The sequence below is a fragment of the Wyeomyia smithii genome, chromosome 1 (assembly GCF_029784165.1).
Source record: "Wyeomyia smithii strain HCP4-BCI-WySm-NY-G18 chromosome 1, ASM2978416v1, whole genome shotgun sequence".
Taxonomy (NCBI): Eukaryota; Metazoa; Arthropoda; class Insecta; order Diptera; family Culicidae; genus Wyeomyia; species Wyeomyia smithii.
Window position 1 is genome coordinate 60,104,600 of NC_073694.1, and position 19,559 is coordinate 60,124,158.

A 19,559-nucleotide genomic window follows, 5' to 3' on the forward strand; every position below is an offset into this window, starting at 1 on the left:
TTTAGAATTATTGCTTCCAGGAAATAAAGTAACACTATCACTCTGCAACTTCCATCCTGCGAGCGAGTTGGTAACCTACAAAATTAATTGGAGAAAGAATTAATCGTTTTCTTCAAATATTTTTTGCAGCAATCTGAGAAAAAATAGTGTATACTCACTCAATATTTTGGTTAATCTGAACTTTGCAGATTTCTTCATAATAATAATCAGCCGTAAAACCTGCTCCTCTTCTTTCTACATCGAAACACGAAAAAAACCGTTAGTGAAGCACTCGTTATTTTGACAGTTAAGTTTCTCGGAATCTCGGTAAGAGTTTTTTTTTGTTCAACGAAATCTCGGTTAAATGATGTCAGGGTTCCGTGATTCGGTATTTTAGTTTACTGAACTCGGAAGTTATCGGTTTTACGGATTTTTTCGGTAAAAAAATTTACGGTATTCCGGTAAACACTTACGGTTTCCGATTTCTGAGTAATTTTCTTACTGGACAACGGTAAATTAAAATGTTTTCAGGTAGTTCGGTATTTTACTTTACCGAGAGAACATTACGCAGCTAAGTGTGTAGATATATGGATTCTGATACGCGATATCACATTATATCCGCTAAAGTGTGAACGAGGCAATATACTCAGCAAGAAATTCATTTATTTTCCCGCAAAATTAAGGTGGAAGTGTGTTGAAGCCACAAATGGTCGAATTCGAGCCACCACGTGGTCGACTCCGAATTCTCAACGGCATGCTCGGTAATAGTTAATGCGTAACATGTGAAAACTTATCCTTATGTTTGTTATGGTGCTAAAAACATAGGACAGTGTTTTCATAAGTAACGCATTGACTATTTCCGAGTCTAGTGCCAATGAAAATTCGTAGTCAACCACGTGGTGGCTTCCATGGGGCTTCTACACACTACAACCTTAATAACCATAAATGGATCATAATGCAACCGTAACCCAAACTAGTTGTTGGGCACGCGAAATTCGTATCGAGCATTGCGAAAGCAAATAATTATATTTATTAGCGGGATTTAAAGTTTGACAAGAAATGCTATAATATTCATGGGCAGATTAAGAAACATTTTGATAGCAAAGTAATTCATGTTATGAAACAACTTCGATTCGATTTTGTTTGAGTAAATTTGAGTAAGAGGTTGAACATCAAAATCGTTGTATCATAGAGTAGTCAGCAAGTTTCAGGTAGGCTTATCGCATTTCAAACCTCGTGAAATATTTCAAGCGTTTCACTACTGTCTAGTTGGCTGCTGAGCGTGTTAGTGCAAACGCTACCTGCTCGGCCCACTGCACTGCCCGCAAAGGGGAGTGGTATGCGTGGAAAATTCACCCATCGCATGTGTGTAATTTTTGTTTGTTTGACATTTCCCATTTTTCCTTATTTTGGCAGTCATCTCCCGTGCACCGCTCCGTTCACTAGTGGTTTCCGTGCGACGTCGACGTCGGTTCTGCGGTCAATTTCCCGCAACCAGAAAAAGACACACACGGGGTTCGGGCGTTTCGTGCTCCTCTCATTCGATCGCTCGATTTTGCCAACGCGAAATATCGATTCACACGAAAAAGTTTCGGCATTGCAAAACGTGAAAGAATAGAAAGCTTTAGGATTTTTCTTTCCTCGGCGAATGTTAGCCAACTGCCCCGTGTAGCAAAAATATCACGAACAATTGCAAATTTTCGCGTTATTGAGCGCACGTCGCCTTCGTTTTCATCATCGTCGTCGTAAAGCCTGTGTTTGGTAACCATTCAGTCGCCTTCCCTAACGAAGCAAGTGCAGGTTGCGTGAATCACGAGAGTGAAAAATAGTAGTCGAGTTTTTTTTTCAAGTTCAAATTTTCATTTGCTTGTCGCGATAGCAGCAGTCTCACAGGAACCAGTGAGTGAATTGCGTCAGAAAGAGACCAATTGTAGACGGGAACAAAGTTACGGCGCTTGGATAAACTTTTTGGTCTTCATTGGACCGTCAAGGTCTACGGCCAAATAAGTGGAGCATCGCCCCACCCACTCATTTCTACCACCCATCATCACACCCTCCTCAGGCGTGAAGCAGCAGCTGTGTGTACTATGATCGTTCTAAATTCAGACAGGTTGGTTCGTGTGTGGACTACTGCGATTTATTATCCGAACATTTTCTAAGCTTTCGGCGGTGCAGGTGCAAACAAACTGAACAATGTATATTTGTGGAAAATGCGAACATTCTGCGGTTTACCTATGTATGATGAATGAGCTTCTTTCGCGACTGCCATATTGACTTTCGTCCTACTCACACGGTTAATGTCGTGTCATCTACGACGAGGTACATAGGAAAACAAGCAAAACAGTTTAATCTCTCCAATTTTATATCGATTTTCGTTCGCGTGATCGTGTGTGAGATGACGTCGCGAGTGTCATGTGCAGGCGCGTGGGCAAGGGACGAAGGCCGTTGACATACTGGCGCGTTCTGCGTTGCGGAGACGGTTCGCCTCGCCGCGGGTTAATGTACAGCTCTACTTAGCGCTGTACATTAACCCACGGCAAGGCAAACCGTCTCCGCAACGCAGAACGCGCCAGTATGTCAAAGGCCGAACAATTGATCGATACGGTTTCGGTTACATTCCGGAAATTTGAATGAAAACCAACAAGGAAATTGCTGAACTGTTTTTTTACTGTATTTGAGCCTTTACTTAGTGTTATGTCAGCAAAGGCAAACGGTTTCTTGCTATTATAGACCGTAAGGAAAAGGCGCATTTAAACAAAACTTTGGTCATAAGAAGCGCAAAGAGGAATAATCCTATTAGAATTTAAAGCTCAAAAAAGTCGTTGAGTCGTTGTATCATGTGTTGAACGGATCACTCCATGTTAAGTTTTCTAGTTTTTCTGTTGTTCTCTACCCGAACGGTTTTTTCTCGTATTATTCCGTCTACCGTAGCAGATCGATTCAAAATTTAGATCCTCATAATCATCGCAGCAAATGATAGTGATAAATTGTGAAAAATATTTCCATTTTTTTCGCTATAACTTTTCGGTTTGAAATTTACATAAACGTGAAACATATACAAAGAATTCAATCTAAACATTTTTAAGCTTGGAAAATTACAACAAATTACATTTAGTGAACAGGTTTATTACTTAGGAGTTTTTCTACCTGCCAAGCTGAATTGGAAGACAAATCTTGACAATGCGATGTACTTCCGGTACCCGGATAACTGTCCCATAATGAAAAACAACATGTTAAGAAAACGGCGATTTAATATTATCCGTAAATTTTCTGATTTTCAGCTATTACATCCAAATCCAATGACCAGAACAGTTTAATGACACCACAAGTTTAACGTTTAAGGTGTAATTGGCTTTACGTTATATAACCTTAAAAAAAACAATATGGGACAAAATATTCGAGTATATTTCAAAAGTACTCGCATATTTTGTCCCATCCCGAATAAATTCAACCAGCAACCGGCAGTATCACCGGCAACGTAGATTGTACTACAGAGAAACAACATTAGCCTAGTTAATTGAATGACATACTCCTATACGCCTAAAGTTATCCGATATACACTAATCAGGAGCAAGATTATATGTTCTCAGTATGTACCACTATGTAGTGGGACTGTAATGCGGGTACTTTCAATATGGGACAAACACAACTTGGTATTTTTTCCATGTTTTTCCATACAAAAGTATCATTTTAGATTTTTTTCGGAAAATATGATAGCAATTAAGTCGATTCCCGATGATAACTCAAACGTGATAAAAATCAGTATGGGACAGTTATGCGGGTACCGGCAGTATACGTACCTAAAAATATACGCGTCAACAGACAAAGAAGTCGGATTTCCTGATGTTCGCCCTACAGACGGCGTTATAAACAGATACGCAAAGAGTGATGTCGAAAACTGCAAGTGAACCGTCAAATCGAGGCTCCAAGTGTGCAAAGTAAAACAGTATAGTATAGTATAAATTCTGTGAATCACGTGCAATTATGATTTCAAAGAAAAATGTGTTCGTCATGCTCATATTACTATGGCATCTTCAGCGGTGGTCCAAATCGTTGTTTTGTTCTATTTTTTTGCAGTTTTGTGACGAAATGGGATGAGGGGGGAGGTAGGGGGTCAAGCCAAGCTACATAGCAAATATTGTATGAAACTAAAAAAAAATATTGTATTTTTTCTAATTGCTCTTTTTTATCATCTTTTCGTCTGTTTGAGGTAATTATTATTACTTTATTTAAAAAATGTCATGGGGGGGGGGTTGTTATAAAGCTACGTAATTGTCTAGAGGGATGGAGGTCTGACTTTGTGACGAAATGCTACGATGGTAAAGGGAAGGGGCTCAAAAAAACCTAAAGAAAGCTACATCATTTATGGATGTTCCCTAACTTCTCGATGGGAGGTCTATTTTTTGCACAAAAAAGTTTTGACTCAAAATATTGACCAAATACAATAATTATTCACTTCAGGAACAAGACAAAAAAGCAAAGTTTAATTTCTTTGACACAGTTTTACCGCTATTCGGAACTATGAAGGTGTTGATATTTGCTTGGTTTTTGCATGAGCTCAAGCACGCTTTTGAACGGGCTTCGATAAAATAACTAGAAATCTTACTAAACATTTTTAAGCATTTATTTAGATTTATTTATAGATTTACTCATAGAGATTTTACTGAAGCCCGTTTAAAGGCGAGCTTGGGCACTAGAGGGTTGAGCTTCGCAATCGCGAATGAAATTGGGTAATTTTAGGTTTGTTTCATTTAGAGTTAGGCCGCATACAATTTCCGATTTCTCCATGAGGAAATAACGTACAAAATTGGTAAAAATATGTTTTCGGAAAGTTTTTATTAAGCTTCAAGGAAACAATACAAGAAAAATTATTTGTCTGCTGTTCTGATGAATTCTCGAACTTTTCGTCGAATACCTCCTTTAGTAGATATGAGTCTTAAGCCTGTAGTACACTCTTTGTCTAATGGTCAAATATTTGACCTTCTGACAAAGTGGTCAAATTAATTTGACATCATGGTTGTTGTTTGCCCGTGTTTGCCCCATGTTAAAATCGGAGAGTGACAAATAATTATCTTTGACCAAATTTTTATCTGTCAAAAAGAGACAAATATTTGACGCTCGGTCAAAGAGTGTACTACAGGCTTTAGAGTATTTTATTGATTGGAAAATTCCGATCTCCAATTTCCAATTAATAAAGTACTCTAAAGAAGGTATTAGACGACGCAATGATTTGCTATTTTTGGTACGATTTTTACTTGCACAAAATAAAATCTGTATTGAAAAATAGCAAATATTTGCTTCGTCTAATACCTGCTTAAGACTCATATCTACTACACCTCACATTAATTTCTACACAGTGGCAACATCAACCGTATCGGCCATTTTATTCCACCGCTTCGTCCTATCAACTGATGTTTTGATTGATTTTCCACAACTTCAATTTCGCTTGACTGTTTCCCAATATCTTTCGATGGGACGAAACTATGGGAAGTTTGGTGGATTAATCCTTTTTTCGATAATATCAGTATTATTCTGCTTGTACCATTCCAATACATCCCGGGTGTAGTGGCAGCTAGATTGGGTCAGAACTTCACGGGGCCTTCGTGTAACTGGATGAAAGGCCAAACTATCTCCTGAAGATACTTCTCCTTGTAAACTTGTTCATTCATATTTGCTCCAGTTATAAGGGGCCATCCACATACCACGTGGACAGCTTTGGGGGGGGGGGGGGTGGTGTTTGTGTAATATCCACGGTCCTTACAAAAAAAAAGAATTATATGAGCATTTGTCCACGGTGGGGGGGGTTCAAAATCGTTAAACATCTGTCCACGTGGTATGTGGATGGCCCCTAAAAACTTTTGTCTTCTTTCCACAGCTACAGATGGCTTGCCAAATCATCAACTTGCGGGCTAACTTAACCGCGAAAACAAATTTGAATCTACCTGGAGCATTCCCTTTACGGGTAGCAAGGTAAATTTACGATCCGAGATTTATCCAAAGTCCATTTTGACGTATGTTTCATCATCCTTCAAAATACAGCCGTTGTACTCTGTCAGGACTTGCTAGGGATGGGCGAACGGCTCACGAGCCGTTTTAATGAACCGGTTTTTAGAAAAGAGCGAAAGAACGAACGGCTCATGAAAAAGAGCCATGGTTCTTTGAGCGCACCAGAACTGATGGGTTCGCGCGAACCCGAAGTTTACCGAGAAAACACGAACTGTCAACGCTCGTGAATCATTGTGTTCATGTGAGTCGGTTCGGAACGGTGAGTGAGCGGTTCAGAGCCGCTCTTGCAAAAGAGCCGTGTCGCCCACCCCTAGGACTTGCTTGTATAACTTTCTTGCTCTGGTTTTGGCAACCAGGTTTGAGCGTCCTGTTGGATTGTTTGCTGGCATAATACGACCGTAATCCTTCACGCATACAGATTCGATGAACTGTACTATGTGCTGCATTGAACCTTTCCACCAAATCACGGAAGAAAACCCCAGGATTATTCCGGGCTGCCCTGATGACCTTCGTCCAATGTTGTTTGGTTTGTTAAGTGCGATCCTCTGTCAAAGTGTTCCGGTAACGTATTCACGGTCGATTTCGGTAGTTTGAGAGCCATTCCGCCTGACCATGTTGGGTTTTCAACGTAGGTGTGCACAATTTTTTTGTCTCTCGCGTTCCATCGTGGATAACTTTTCAACGCGTGTACCAATCCTGACGGAATTCTCACCACTAAGTAAACAAACCTTCCAGATCACAACGCTGTCATTAGTTTCTAGGCACGACAACTAGAGGTGCTGCAGTGAATAAAAGGAAACGGCCAAATACTAAGAGGAACAAACCTTAAAACGTTCCTCAGACCATTGCACGATTATGTCATCTACGGGATTTTGATAGTTCATAGAGCTCGCTTTTCCATCGTCGGTGCCTACAGCCAATCATTTTGGACATTGTGCGACTGTTGCAAGCTAAAGAGTTTCTCACCAGAAAAGACGAACTTCTGACTTGCGTGCCGCAAAAGTGTCAGTTAGGCTCTGTTGAGCTTCTTCTCCGTTGTAGCCACCATTACCCCGTGAACCTTGCGTTTCTTGTACGGTTTGTATCCCAGGACCTTTGTCAACATTATGTGGGTAGTCCTGATCGACACATCCAGGGCAGTAGCGAATTTTCGTATCGAGCGGTTCATTTTTCGACGAACCCGCTGCTGGCGTCGTTGCCGAACCCGGTCGCCCGGATTTCGTATGGTCTTTGGCCGAGCCCGTCTTCCGGTGCCGACAGATGGTGCACGGTAAACAAACAACAAATGACAGCAATTCGACACCATGCGCGTCAGTTAGCCTATATATGTAGCTAAAGCCGACACCATTATCAAAACACCGGATGCACATGTTATGCAGGTGCACAACGATGAAAAGTTGTATTCAAAGTTATTGAACACCCTGTAAATCAACAAAAATGGTGTTGGAACTGCAATAAAAATACGTTCATTATTACTGTTTTTATAAACAATTGCTTTTTCGCTTCAAATTCTGACACATTGTGAACAAGCTTCCTTAATTATAAAAAGTGAGGTCAATTTACTATATGGACTGAAAAGTCTAGTCTACTAATGAAAAAACACAGTTTTAATGAAAAAAACACAGTTTTAATGAAAAATTTGTTTCTTTTTTCGACATGGTCTCCATTTGAAGTAATGCACTTATTGTAGCGGTCCTCGTTGCCAGAGAGCCATATTTTCGACCGCGGAAACGGAAAATAGTCGCTCGGGGCTAAATCTGGCAAACACCGAGGGTATGGAACCAGTTCGTAGCGTATTTCTTTCAATGAATCAGGCGTGTCGCAAGGATAATGAGTGGGAACGTTGCCTTGGTGAAATTGCACTTTTTCTTCGTTATATGCGATCGTTCTGCACTGCTTCCAACGTCCAATCGATTCATTAATGTACGATAATAGTGTTAATTGATTGTTTTGCCATGTCCAAGATATTCGATGAATATTGTTTCTTTACCACCTGATTGTTTTCGTAACTAGCTCGCTAAAATTGACTAAGTAGTCGTTTAGCACGACTTGACATTTTTTTAGATATTTTCCAGAGTAACTGCCTCACTCGGCTTTCCTAAGCGTGGTGCATCAGTTAAAGAGATACGGTCACGACGAAATTAAGCAAACCAATACTCTACAACTGAATTAGCTGTTTTTGTTTTTTTTTTTTTCAAGCTGCAAAGTGTATGTTTGTTTTCAAGTTGCAATGTGTAGTCCGGGACGGTGTAGCTACACTGTCTACACAAAATTTAGCTACGCCATCTCTGTGTCCGCGAAATTTGAAAATGTCTTACCGCACAATCAGTAGCGTTGGCGGGTCGAAAGTCACCTTTTCAAATGGCATCAGGTCAGTTTCAAAGGGTTTGAGCATTAGTTTTCAAAATGCAGTTCTAGGACGAAGAAATAACTTTGAATGTTGTTCAGAATCTTCGAAAATGGCGTATTCAAAAAATTTCGGAGTGCAGTTTCAAACATGGTCTAACCCAAAGATCTCTTTTCGCTACGCCCCTGTTACCACACCTAAAACAGCACACACGGGCTACCGCGAAAAGGTGGGTAACTATATATTTTTTTGCTCTGCGAATAATTCCCTTGTCCCTTCGCAGCGCACTAATTAGCGTTTATTAGTTTCGTTTCCGAGTGAGTGAAGAGAGGACACAGCTCGGTCGGGACAGAACGCAGTTTTAAAGAGCGCCGTTTTCACTTTCCACGTGCTGCAACACTCACCCACTCCAGCAGGCTGTGAATTTTATAATACGCTATGGTTTGGCTGACATAGACAAACATACTTTGCCACCCACTGCTGACTACTACGCTCTTGACTTCGCTTTTTACTCTCGCGTGGCGCACTCTGTTTGCTGCTGCTGTTTTGGTATTGAATTTTACTGGAGAGCAAGAGCGAAAAGCAACCACCAGGCGAGAGTAAGTGAGCGAACGGTCGGCACCAGGTGAATTGGTACTGCAGAGTGCCGACTCCGACTCTGGCGGTAAAGTCCGTCCGATCATTCATAACATAACACTTCGGCCCTTGCATTCCGCACGTACGCGTACGCGGTTGCAACGTGCAGCAGAAGAAAGGAATTCCCTCCACTAGTGCCTTTTCTTTATCTTGTGTGGTGTGGCTGTGTGCGCTCTCGTTCGCTCGTAATATAATTCAAATCGGTTCGATAAAAAGTGACGTCTAAAAATAACCCCGTTCGAAAAAATCGGCGAAATACGTCAAGGAAAAAATCTATGTTACTGCTGCTGCTGGTGTACCGCTCTGCCGCTGATGCCACTCACTAAGCACCCCAGGCTACGGTTGGCTGGTAGTGACTTTATTTGTGCTGTTCATGGCCGTGAGCGATGATAAAAATTGCCCGAATTCTCACGCGCCCATGTCAGCCGAAACGGCCACCAGAAGAGTGGAGAGAGCGGAAAACATCACATCAGTCGAGCCGCAGCGCAGCAAACATGTGCGATTTTTGCACCGTGTTAATCTAGACAATATTCGAATAGTGTGAAGTGTAGTTCCTAATTGTTGACACCTGAGTGACGCAATAGTTTGTGGCTCTAGCTGGACACTTGCTTGTTACGATAGTACCGACGAACGGGTGCACACGTACTCTTGTCTGTGGTGTCAGCCAAGGCTAGCGCGATATAAAGTGTTAAATGTGGTCCGCTGCTATAGCTTCCAGCGGTGACGTCAACGTGAAGTTTATTGTTTGCCTACGCGGCTGAGTCAGAGCCGAACCATCGGACAGTTTAATGGTGAGACATTTGGAATGTTATGCATGGTTAAACGCATCCAAAGTATATATGTTCGATATGTTATTCGTGGATAAAAATACGACCGAATTTACCTATCGGTGCGATCCGACCATTCTCAAACAAGCTTTATTGTGTTTATTATGTAATCCTAACGTTGGTTTTGACAGCAATTGCTATACCTTCGTAGAAGAAAAGTAAAACAATTTCTTTTAAATAGTACAACAAAAAAATGGATAAGCGGTTGGTTGAAAAACAATTACCAACACCACCAGCGTGGCCATCGTCTTGCTTCCACAGTGTCTAGAAGTTGGCACGTTTATGTTAAATCGATAATTTTTAGCTCTTGCGTCTACTACTGCACATGTCCCCGACGTAAACAAAGAAGCTCAATTGCGTTTTGTTCGTTTAGTTTCGATAGACGGTATGCAATAAATTTTCTTTCTGTTCTACTTGCAGACCCAAACTGAACCATCGCAGCGTCTAATATGCCTGTGATATCAGCATATTCGACCAGTGGTAGCAGTTACATCTCTCCGTCGTACCGCTACAGATCGAGTTTTAGCGATCGAAAGAGTTACACTACCAGTAGCAGCACTAGCAGCAGCAGCATCTATCGGAGAAGTTCGTACCGCTATGACCTGCCGCCTACATCATCCGCCTACTCATCCTATCGGTCGGACCGTACAACAGACGCTGAACTATCGGCCTCACTTTCAACGCTCGACACCAAAGATACTGCAGTAGAATCGAGCACCGCACCTGTCACTACAGCAACCGCAGCCACAGTTAACAGTAGACCCAGCCGTTACTCGACGACCTACAGCTACAGTTCACTTAGTTCAGCCCCCGGCCGAGACTACAGTACACGCTACAGTTCGCGCTCGTCCGATACGCGTTTCAAGGATCGGGACAACAATTGCCTCTGTACCGGTGGTGCAGGATCATCCTCAAACTACATCTCAAACCTTCGCAGCACTGCCCTGAGTGGTGCCGAACTTTATCAGAAATACAGTGTCTCGACCTACAAACCAAGCAGTCTAGAATCTCGTATCAGCGCTCGAACAACGGCCGACTCAGTCCACAAATCACCGACCAGCATCGTGAACAGTACGAGCCTCAAGGCAGCCTCGCCAACAGCAGTGGACATAAGCAAGGTAAACAGCATTCCCGCTAAAGATAAAAATAGTAACATCAACGTTGCCGCCGTTATCAGCAATAAAAATAATCCTACTAACACTAGTAACAGCCTCACTGGTGTTGCCAATAACCCGCTACCAGGCACTAACTGCAAACTTACGACAGCTAGAAACACCGGCACTAAACCGGAAAACCTAGCACGCTTTCACAATAGCCATCCCGAGACGCCAGCCGGTGTAACTGGCACAACTGTTGTCACTACCACAACCACCACAATTACTACCACTACCTCTTCCACATCCGTATTACTGTCATCATCGTCATCATCTTCGGTGCTGTACGAAACGGCTGCCGTCGGTGTCAATCTTGATGCGACGCGATCACGCAAACCTGGTTCTGTACCTGCAGTGCTGAAAAACACGCTGAACAAGCTCAGACCATCCGGTGGCAAGCCTCCGGTACCAAAAAGTGCATCCACCAGCAGTAGCTCCAGCGATCTGTCCGCTGCGCCTTCCGGTGGACGCAAGGAGCTGCTTGGTCTGTCCAGCTATCGAAATCAAAATTTTCTCAAGCACGAGTGCGATCTGGTCAAACGCGAACTGAGCAAAAGTGCCACAGAAATTGCTTTCAAAAAAGGCTCTAGCCAGCCCCCGAACAAACCGGTCGTCGTTGGATCTGCAGCAAGCCTGCTGAGCAGTGCAGTCGATTCCAAAGATCGATCCTTTTCCATCCTTTCAAAACTGGACGTTTCCAAAGTGAGGCAGCTCTTGCCACCCGTTTCCAGCTCCAGTGTAGTCTCGAAAACCGATCAGCCCAAAGATCATGAGGATGATGACATGAAACATCACCAACACAGCAACCAGATTGCAACTACCACCACCACCATCACTACTACAAGCAACAACAGATCACAACCATCTAGTGCAAAGCCGCCCTTTACCACTTTTACTAGTATCTCTGGCGTGGAACTAAAACCCATCGATCGACCGGCAGTGTCGACCATTCTGCAGAGTACTCAAAGAAATGATACTTCTCTTTTCAAATCATCTCCATTATCGTCGAATACCTGTACCAACAACACCACCTCCACAACTACAACACGGACTACGACTATCACTACAACTGCAACTACAGAGTCGCTAACAAGTGCTTGTATGCCATCATCATCGTCCACAGTACGCACTACAGCTTGTACTTATCCTACCACTTCTCGTTCCGCCACCGACGCCGCCATGAAATCGCTGCACATCACTACCGAACTGGAGGAATCCATTACACAGGCCACCATCAAGCTGCGTCCGACCGTGAACGGAGCGAGCAATGGAGCCGCCGGAGGCCATCGGCTCATAGCGACCGTGTCCTCCACCACGGACGACATGACCGACAACGATTACCATCACGTAACCGCTACGATACGAATCAAACCAAAGTCTAGCATAAGTCATCATAGCACAAGTAGTAGTAGCAATAGCAGCACCAACGGTAGTACCGCCAGCATAAACAACATCAATAATAATAACAACAACACCAATGCAAACAATGGCAACAGCCAGGGTAGTAGCAGCGATGATGAGCACGAATTCCCCAACGGGAACGTAAGTAACCACAATAATAGCAAAAACAACAATGGCGTCGAGGGTGCCGGGAACGAAGACACAAGTGACGACGATGTCAACGAGGCTGCAGTTGGTACCAATTCGGTTGAAAAAGAATCCAAAGTTAACGATGATGATAGAAAAGTTTCTTACGTAAGTAATCTAACGCTCTCTCTCACGTTCTTTCTTTCTTTCTGATATTGCGTCTCGCTCTCTCTCTCTCTCTCTCTCGTCGGTCGTCTGTCCCTTCCGGTTCATGAGTTCCCTTGTCTTTTGCTTCGTACCTCAGCACACAACACTTCGAGCTAAGCAAGATGGAAACAAAACACTAATTCTATTAAACGTGGCCTCTGCTTTAATTGTTGTTATATATTTTTAAATGGTCTCTGTTGAACTGTCCTGGGGCTGGAACTTCTGAACTACGGTATGTTGAAAAAGTTTATTCACATTTCTTCGAAGAGTAACTTTATTGACAATTTTTTCTCTTCGAAGATATTTCTGCTCGGAACTCACTTCCGTTGATACTAGCTTCGATGAATGCTCTGAATCCTGAAGAATGTCGCTTATTCTGTCAGTGAGTTCTAGCTTTTCCACGCCGGAAAATCGTTGCAAGTATCCGCATCCGCCATTTTTGTTTGTTGGCTTCAACACCTTTAATTCCGACCACCATCAGACCCAAATTACATTATATTAGTCTCGTCTGACCAAACGACCTTTTTCCAGGAGTTCAATTGTCTGATTGTTTCGAACACTTAACCAAACTTTTGTGGGGTTTTCGATAATTCAATGCCAAATAACACTAACTTCAATTATTCTAAATGCAATGTTTACATTCCAAAAAGTGACATGAGCAACTAAATACACAGCAAAACTTTTTTAAGCATATTTGGGTGGATTAACGTTTCTTACATACTGTAGCTCACCCCAGAGAGGACTTCTAGTAAAATTCGGCCGATCTGTTGCCCTGTCAGTGTTACCTGTACTAAGCCTAGGCGGTGTTCGTAATCTGCTTTCCAAACCATGTCCCATATTTGGTGCTGAGTGCTGCCTTTCAAAGCGGCACCTACGCTTCTCATTCCAACCTAAAAATAATCAAAAAGCGATGCAATGCACGAGCGACTTTACCTTTCACCCAGTTCGATCTGATCGACTGCTTAACGATCGTTCAACGGTCCTCCAACTTTGATTCTAGCTGCGTTCCGGTACGGCGTCCAAGAGCATCCATTCGACAAGTCCAGTCGGTTATCGCAGTCGCGACTATGATTCCGGCCTTGGCAGTTACCGGTCCGGGCTGGGCAACTCCAGTTCAGTATCAGCCTCAGTACAAAAGCCCAGCTATAACGATCGAACTAACGGCGATGATTCAATAAGTGGAGGAAGTCGAAAGGAGGGTATGTTAACTGCGGCACCAATCGAGTGGATGTTTGTACTTTGATTCCTTTTTTTTTCTAGGACTCTGTGGTCTGTGGAATATAGGTAACACCTGCTTTATGAACTCTGTGATACAGTGCCTAAGTCATACCCGAGAGCTCACCAATTTTCTCCGAATGCAACCAACATCGGAGCGTGGTACGACGAAAGATCATAAAATTCTTGCCGGTAGGTTGCTGCCCATTTGCATTTCTGATATCGGTTCACATATTTGATTCCTCCTCTCAGAATACACCAAACTAATCAAGGACATGTGGAATGGAATAAATCGCAGCGTCAATCCATCGGAGCTAAAATATGCCTTCTCCAGCAAACATCGGATGTACTCTGGATCGGCCCAGCAGGATGCACAGGAATTTTTGCGGTTCTTCATCGATTCGCTGCACAGCGCCCTGAACGTCTCGATCAAACGGGAACCTATCTCTAGGGAAATCGAAGATGATGACTTGAAGTGAGACCATCAGTTTTGTTTTGTTATTTGTTGTGCTATATAATTTTTCCGAACATCTCAGCAATCGCGTCAAGGCCACCATGATGTGGGAATGGTATTCCAAGGTGGAGAACTCCATGATAAAAGATCTGTTTGTGGGACTTCTTCGCAGCACCTTGAAGTGCACGGTGTGCAACAGTGCCAGTGTTACGTTCGATCCATTCTGGGATCTAAGGTGAGATGCTGCATTCGCTAGTTCCCACTTCTGGTTTTAATCATCCTACTTTGCGTTTACAGTTTACCTCTTCCATCTACAAACTCCCGGTGCAAGTTGGAGAACTGCCTTGACATGTTTGTCAAAGAGGAAGTCATGGACGGCATAGACCAACCTACATGTTCCAAGTGCAAAACCCGGCGAAAGTGTACGAAAAGCTTCACCATTGAACGGTTCCCCAAATATCTCGTGATACGTAAGTTGAATTTTTTCTCCCATTACAACAATTTATTCTCACGGAGTGCTAATCACTCGAACATCGCAGATTTGAAACGCTTCTCGGAAACCCGGTGGAGCAAGCTAACCAACGTGATTGAGTTTCCAACCGGCGAACGGGAGCTCAATCTGCAGCCTTACGCTTCCGAAGACAATACAGCGCCGGTGTACTACTCACTATATGGTATTTCCAACCATATGGGTAAGTGTTTGTTAAATTGTCCGTGACTGGCAAGTTTAAAATTGAATCGTTACAGGATCCACTGCTGGCGGCCACTACGTTGCCGTCTGCAAGCACCCGGTCAGCAAAGAGTGGCACGAGTTCAACGATAATTTGTGGGTTTACATAATGTTTGTGTGCTTTGGGTAAAACGATAACGTGTGCTTTATTTCCAGTGTGAGCGAAACGTCCGAGGGGAGTTTAGTAACATCCAGTGCCTACGTATTATTCTACGAGCGAGCATAACTAGTTTAAACGAGAAAAAGTTTGAAAGAAAGGGGGACATCGTACGCAAAAGCCGAAGGAGAGCGCGTTAGAAATCAGAGGCCTAACACACTATTTTTGGGGTTAGTTTCCTAAAACATTCGCTGCGGAAAGATTGTTTCGATAGCAACGGAGAGATGTTGCATACCTTCGTCATTCTTTCGTCCGCCCAAGACGGACTTTAATGTAGCAAATTTCCGATTTGTCGAGGCATGTGTAATTTTCGAGGACATGAATTCTTCAGTCATGCTTCGTGCTTTTGTAATTCAAAACATCATTTGACAATCCTCATACAAGGACGACATTTACAGATGTCTCCAAATCATTGCTTCATGTTAATTTATGCATGGTTGTTCTGATATAATGCCTCACGAAAAAGTTCACGTTTTATGAAATTTATACTAAAAACCCTCGTAAAGGTGAAACAAAGTTAACTATAGAACGTCGTCATCCGAAAAGAAAACCACTTCAGCATTGTGACGAAAAACCCTAACTCAATTTTAATACACAAATTGTAGCAATCCGAGCGAATCCTTCAAAAACGTAACCAAACAAATGAAAGTACCGTTTAAAGTTGCACCAAACTACTGAGTTTATTCAGCTTTTTACGCGCCATTAAGGCGAACGCTATATTGCAAACATCGTGATAAAAACCCTTCTGACAAGTCTGTTTACGTCAATTTGAAGTCATCATACATGATTTTATCAAAAGAAAAATATATCTGGCAGCACTGATGTTGTCAATTCTTAATAAATACCAAAACTAACGTATCTCAATACGAGATGTTAGCATAATAAGAATATGCACTATAGCGACCGCCAATGCACCATATTGAAGCTTGATAGCTTTTCAGTGCACTTTTTATTTGTGGTAGTGACTTGAGAAATCCTGCGAAATTCAGTTATTCGAACACTGATTGTGAGGCACATACCGGTTCCTAAGCTCCAGTTCGCAAGTTCCAGTTCCATTACAAACATTTGTCAATTTCAATTGGTGATATGAAGAAAAACCGACGCAGCAATGAACGAGCCCAATGCGATTGGAAATCCGCTCTCTGCACCAGGGCATAAATACTAGAAAAAAAAAGACTACCCCTCAATATAAAGCCGAAGATTGAACCGATAGTCGAACAAAGAAAGAATGTTTAGCATGTAATTACAGTTAAACGAAAAAAAAAAACAATTATAACAAAATCAAACAAAAGTACACCAACTAATAGTTGAAGTCAATAGAAGCAGACTTGATGTTGGTACAAGATAAACACAAGTAGGAGGGTTACAGTTTGTTGTTGTGGTTACTATCGGAATTCCAGTCCATCGACTAACCTTGTAAGGGGTGTATCAATTGAGTTTACGAACCACTGTCTCTACTTGCGTTTATTTTACCACACATCGATCAGTCGAACAGATTAGAATTCTAATATTTATTTTACTATTTATTGTAGAAGATGAAGAATACAGACTTTAACAAACACACAGAAGTAATATTTATACGTAGATGTAACGTGTTGAGATGATAACCAAAAAAAACATTAGTTGTTGACCGTATTTTGTTTTTAATACTGCAGACTTCCGGAGTACTAGGAGCCGATTGTTATTAATTTTATTTTCTATTGATAAAAACAACAAAACTAACTTTTCTAGCCACAGAATCTCAAGAGATTATGAATCTAACAACAATCTGAAATCTATTACTGTAAAAAAATACTTGATCGGGTTTAGTAACCCGCTGGTGACAGAAAAAGGCAAACATTCGACGAAAAAACACTTTTAGAAGACAAAATAAATTTTAGAATAAAGAAGAAAAAATTATCCAAATCTCCGAGACAACGGTCGATGTGCCTCCCGTTCATCGATCACCCAATTAATCATGGTTGCGTTGTGTTAAAATTAAACAATTAAGAGAGACAGAAACATCGGACTTTTTTTGCTTTAAAAATGATGACATATTTTTCCGTATTGGTTTAGTATAGAGTGCCTGTATAATAGATGGACAGCGTGTCATCCTGGATGGGGGCAAAGTGTGGTGCATCTCTGCAAAGATTCCATACGAACGAGCCATTGACATCCCTATATCGAGTAACAGTGAATGACAATGAACTCATGCTCTGGGCTCAAATCCATTTGTACCCGCTGTCAGCTGCCAGATAGAGGTGTATGAATAGTGGCGGTGATACGCTATCTCGTTTACACATACGTTGAGATGTTAGCCTTTGGAACATGACGCGATGCCATAAGGCTACTTACAAATAACAAACGTCAAACAGCTTACTCCATCTATCAAAGGTGGAAGCTTGTTATGAAAGTGGTGGCAATCACATCGCTACGAAGACATTGTGTGCGTATGTGAAGATCCTGCCTGTGCGTTCGGATTGCATTCGTATCGCCAGCACACACACACTAGCATTCGTCAGTTCCACTTTTATTCAGAAAACTGCGCTGCAAAACCGAAGCTATAGAAGTGCTCAAAAGAGTGTGTGTGTGTGTGTGTGTGTGTATGTGTGTGTGTGTGCATGTGCGCGTGCGCGCGCGATAGTGTGTGTGGGTGTGTGTGTGTATGTACAACTTTTCAATCTCACTCGATTTTCTCAGAGATGGCTGGACCGATTTCCACTAAATTATTCTCAAATGATAGGTCCAGTTGCCCAATAAAACCCTATCCAATTTTATTGTGATCGGAATTTTAGTTTATATATTATTTATCAAAATGTGAAAATCACGAAAGCTCATTATCTCAGAAACACCACAACCGATTTGAACAAAATTTGTTTTAAATGAACGGGCTACCTAAATGACTTTTAAATTTTATACAGATTGGACATGTTCGAAAGTTACGGAAAGAAACATGTTCTAAGGGCATCCTTAACGGTGCGCTTCTATACCCCGTTTGGCAGCGCTCTATCATCACTTCATACCGTACCGGTCGCTGCTAAATGCGCTAGAGAAATAGTAGCCGAGCATCCGGGAAGCAACGCGCTCTCAAATTTAGCGGCCCGATAACAGCGCTGCTAAAGGTTTATGTTGGATGAAACGTCAAATTGAGAAGATAGCAACGACCGGTGTGAAAACGGGTGAGTGAGCAAAATAGCCGCGCTGTACACAGCCGCCATAACAACTCAAATAGTACCGCACTGTTAAGGATGCCCTAAAGGCTATTTAATCTCACTCATGTTTCTCAGAGATGACTGGACCAATTTTCATAAAACCAGTGTCATATGGAAGGTCTGGTTGCCCCATCAACACCCTAATAATTTCGTTTCAGCAATAGGACTTTTACTTTTTCTGTTATGTTTAAAAATGTGACATCTAGCTATGAAAAGAAACATATTCCGAAGACTACCCAAACTCACTCACTTTTCTCAGAGATGGCTGAACCAATTTCCACAACATTAGTGTCAAATGAAAGGTCCAGCTGCCTCATAACACCCTATTGAATTTTACTGTAGTCGGACTTTACGTTCGTATGTAAGGTGTTAAAAGGTGAATAACATGAAACTTCATTATCTCAGAAACTACACAACCAATTTGAACAATACTGATATCAGTGGTATAGTTAAGGCTTAACTGATAAATTTAATAATGATTAAACACGTGGTTCAAAAGTTGTGCAAAGAAAGTCTTTTTTTTAAGCCAAACAATAATCACGTTGTCAAGATGAATGGGGTTATTTTAAGTTTACCTGACAAGGTTAAGTACTTGGAACTAATTTACGATAAAAAACTAAGTGCATCAAATATACGAGATGTTTATGTCCTCTCATTACCAGGAATTCTAAACTTTGTTTAAAGAACAAACTTTTGATTTACAAATAAATTTTTAGACCAGCAAAGCTTTATGCTATACCGATCTGGTCAAGTTGCTGTTCAACAAAGAAAAAATCGCTCCAAAGGATTCAGAATTAAATTCTGAAAATCATTTTGAAACGTCCTCCTTGGTTTGGTACACTCGAATTACATAGACTTACTGGTGTTGAACCAATAGAAGCTATGTCAAATAAAATTATTAACAATTTCCGACAAAAAACGTTGCAATCCTCAATTGCTACGATAAGCTCTCTTTATAGCCAATAAGTTAGTTGTAAGTTTACTACACCTTTTTTGACAAGTAGGTCTAAATCCCTACGAACGATAAGTCCTAATTGCAAAAGCAAACAAATCCTAACAATTAAAATTACAAATTTCTAACAGTGTTGAGAACCCTTGTAACAATATTGGTTTTATCAAAGTTTTAAAG

The 19,559-nt window shown here is 41.7% G+C and overlaps 1 protein-coding gene across 6 annotated transcripts; it reads left to right on the forward strand.

Moving 5' to 3' along the window:
* The first annotated feature begins 1,389 nt into the window (after positions 1-1,389).
* On the forward strand, positions 1,390-17,244 carry LOC129722514 (ubiquitin carboxyl-terminal hydrolase Usp2). Of its 6 annotated transcripts, XM_055676012.1 has the most exons (11): positions 3,711-3,917; positions 5,855-5,949; positions 10,216-12,644; positions 13,684-13,882; positions 13,944-14,090; positions 14,151-14,373; positions 14,435-14,587; positions 14,650-14,822; positions 14,892-15,044; positions 15,100-15,178; positions 15,239-17,244. In XM_055676012.1, exons 3-11 carry the CDS (start codon positions 10,245-10,247, stop codon positions 15,306-15,308), a joined length of 3,597 nt encoding a protein of 1,198 aa, XP_055531987.1. In that variant the 5' UTR covers positions 3,711-3,917; positions 5,855-5,949; positions 10,216-10,244; the 3' UTR covers positions 15,309-17,244. The 6 variants fall into 6 exon arrangements, with proteins under 6 accessions (XP_055531958.1, XP_055531993.1, XP_055531977.1 ...); XM_055675983.1 differs by lacking the exons at positions 3,711-3,917; positions 5,855-5,949 and adding an exon at positions 1,390-2,089; XM_055676018.1 differs by lacking the exons at positions 3,711-3,917; positions 5,855-5,949 and adding an exon at positions 1,395-2,089 and having other exon boundaries at positions 10,216-10,913.
* The last annotated feature ends 2,315 nt before the right edge of the window (positions 17,245-19,559 follow it).

Excerpts from the sequence above, each read along its gene's own strand:
- LOC129722514 (XM_055675983.1), top strand. The coding sequence starts at position 10,245 with ATGCCTGTGATATCAGCATATTCGACCAGTGGTAGCAGTTACATCTCT. Across the intron at positions 14,588-14,649 it reads GATCCATTCTGGGATCTAAG|TTTACCTCTTCCATCTACAA; the intron begins GTGAGATGCTGC and ends TTGCGTTTACAG. Across the intron at positions 15,179-15,238 it reads CACGAGTTCAACGATAATTT|TGTGAGCGAAACGTCCGAGG; the intron begins GTGGGTTTACAT and ends CTTTATTTCCAG.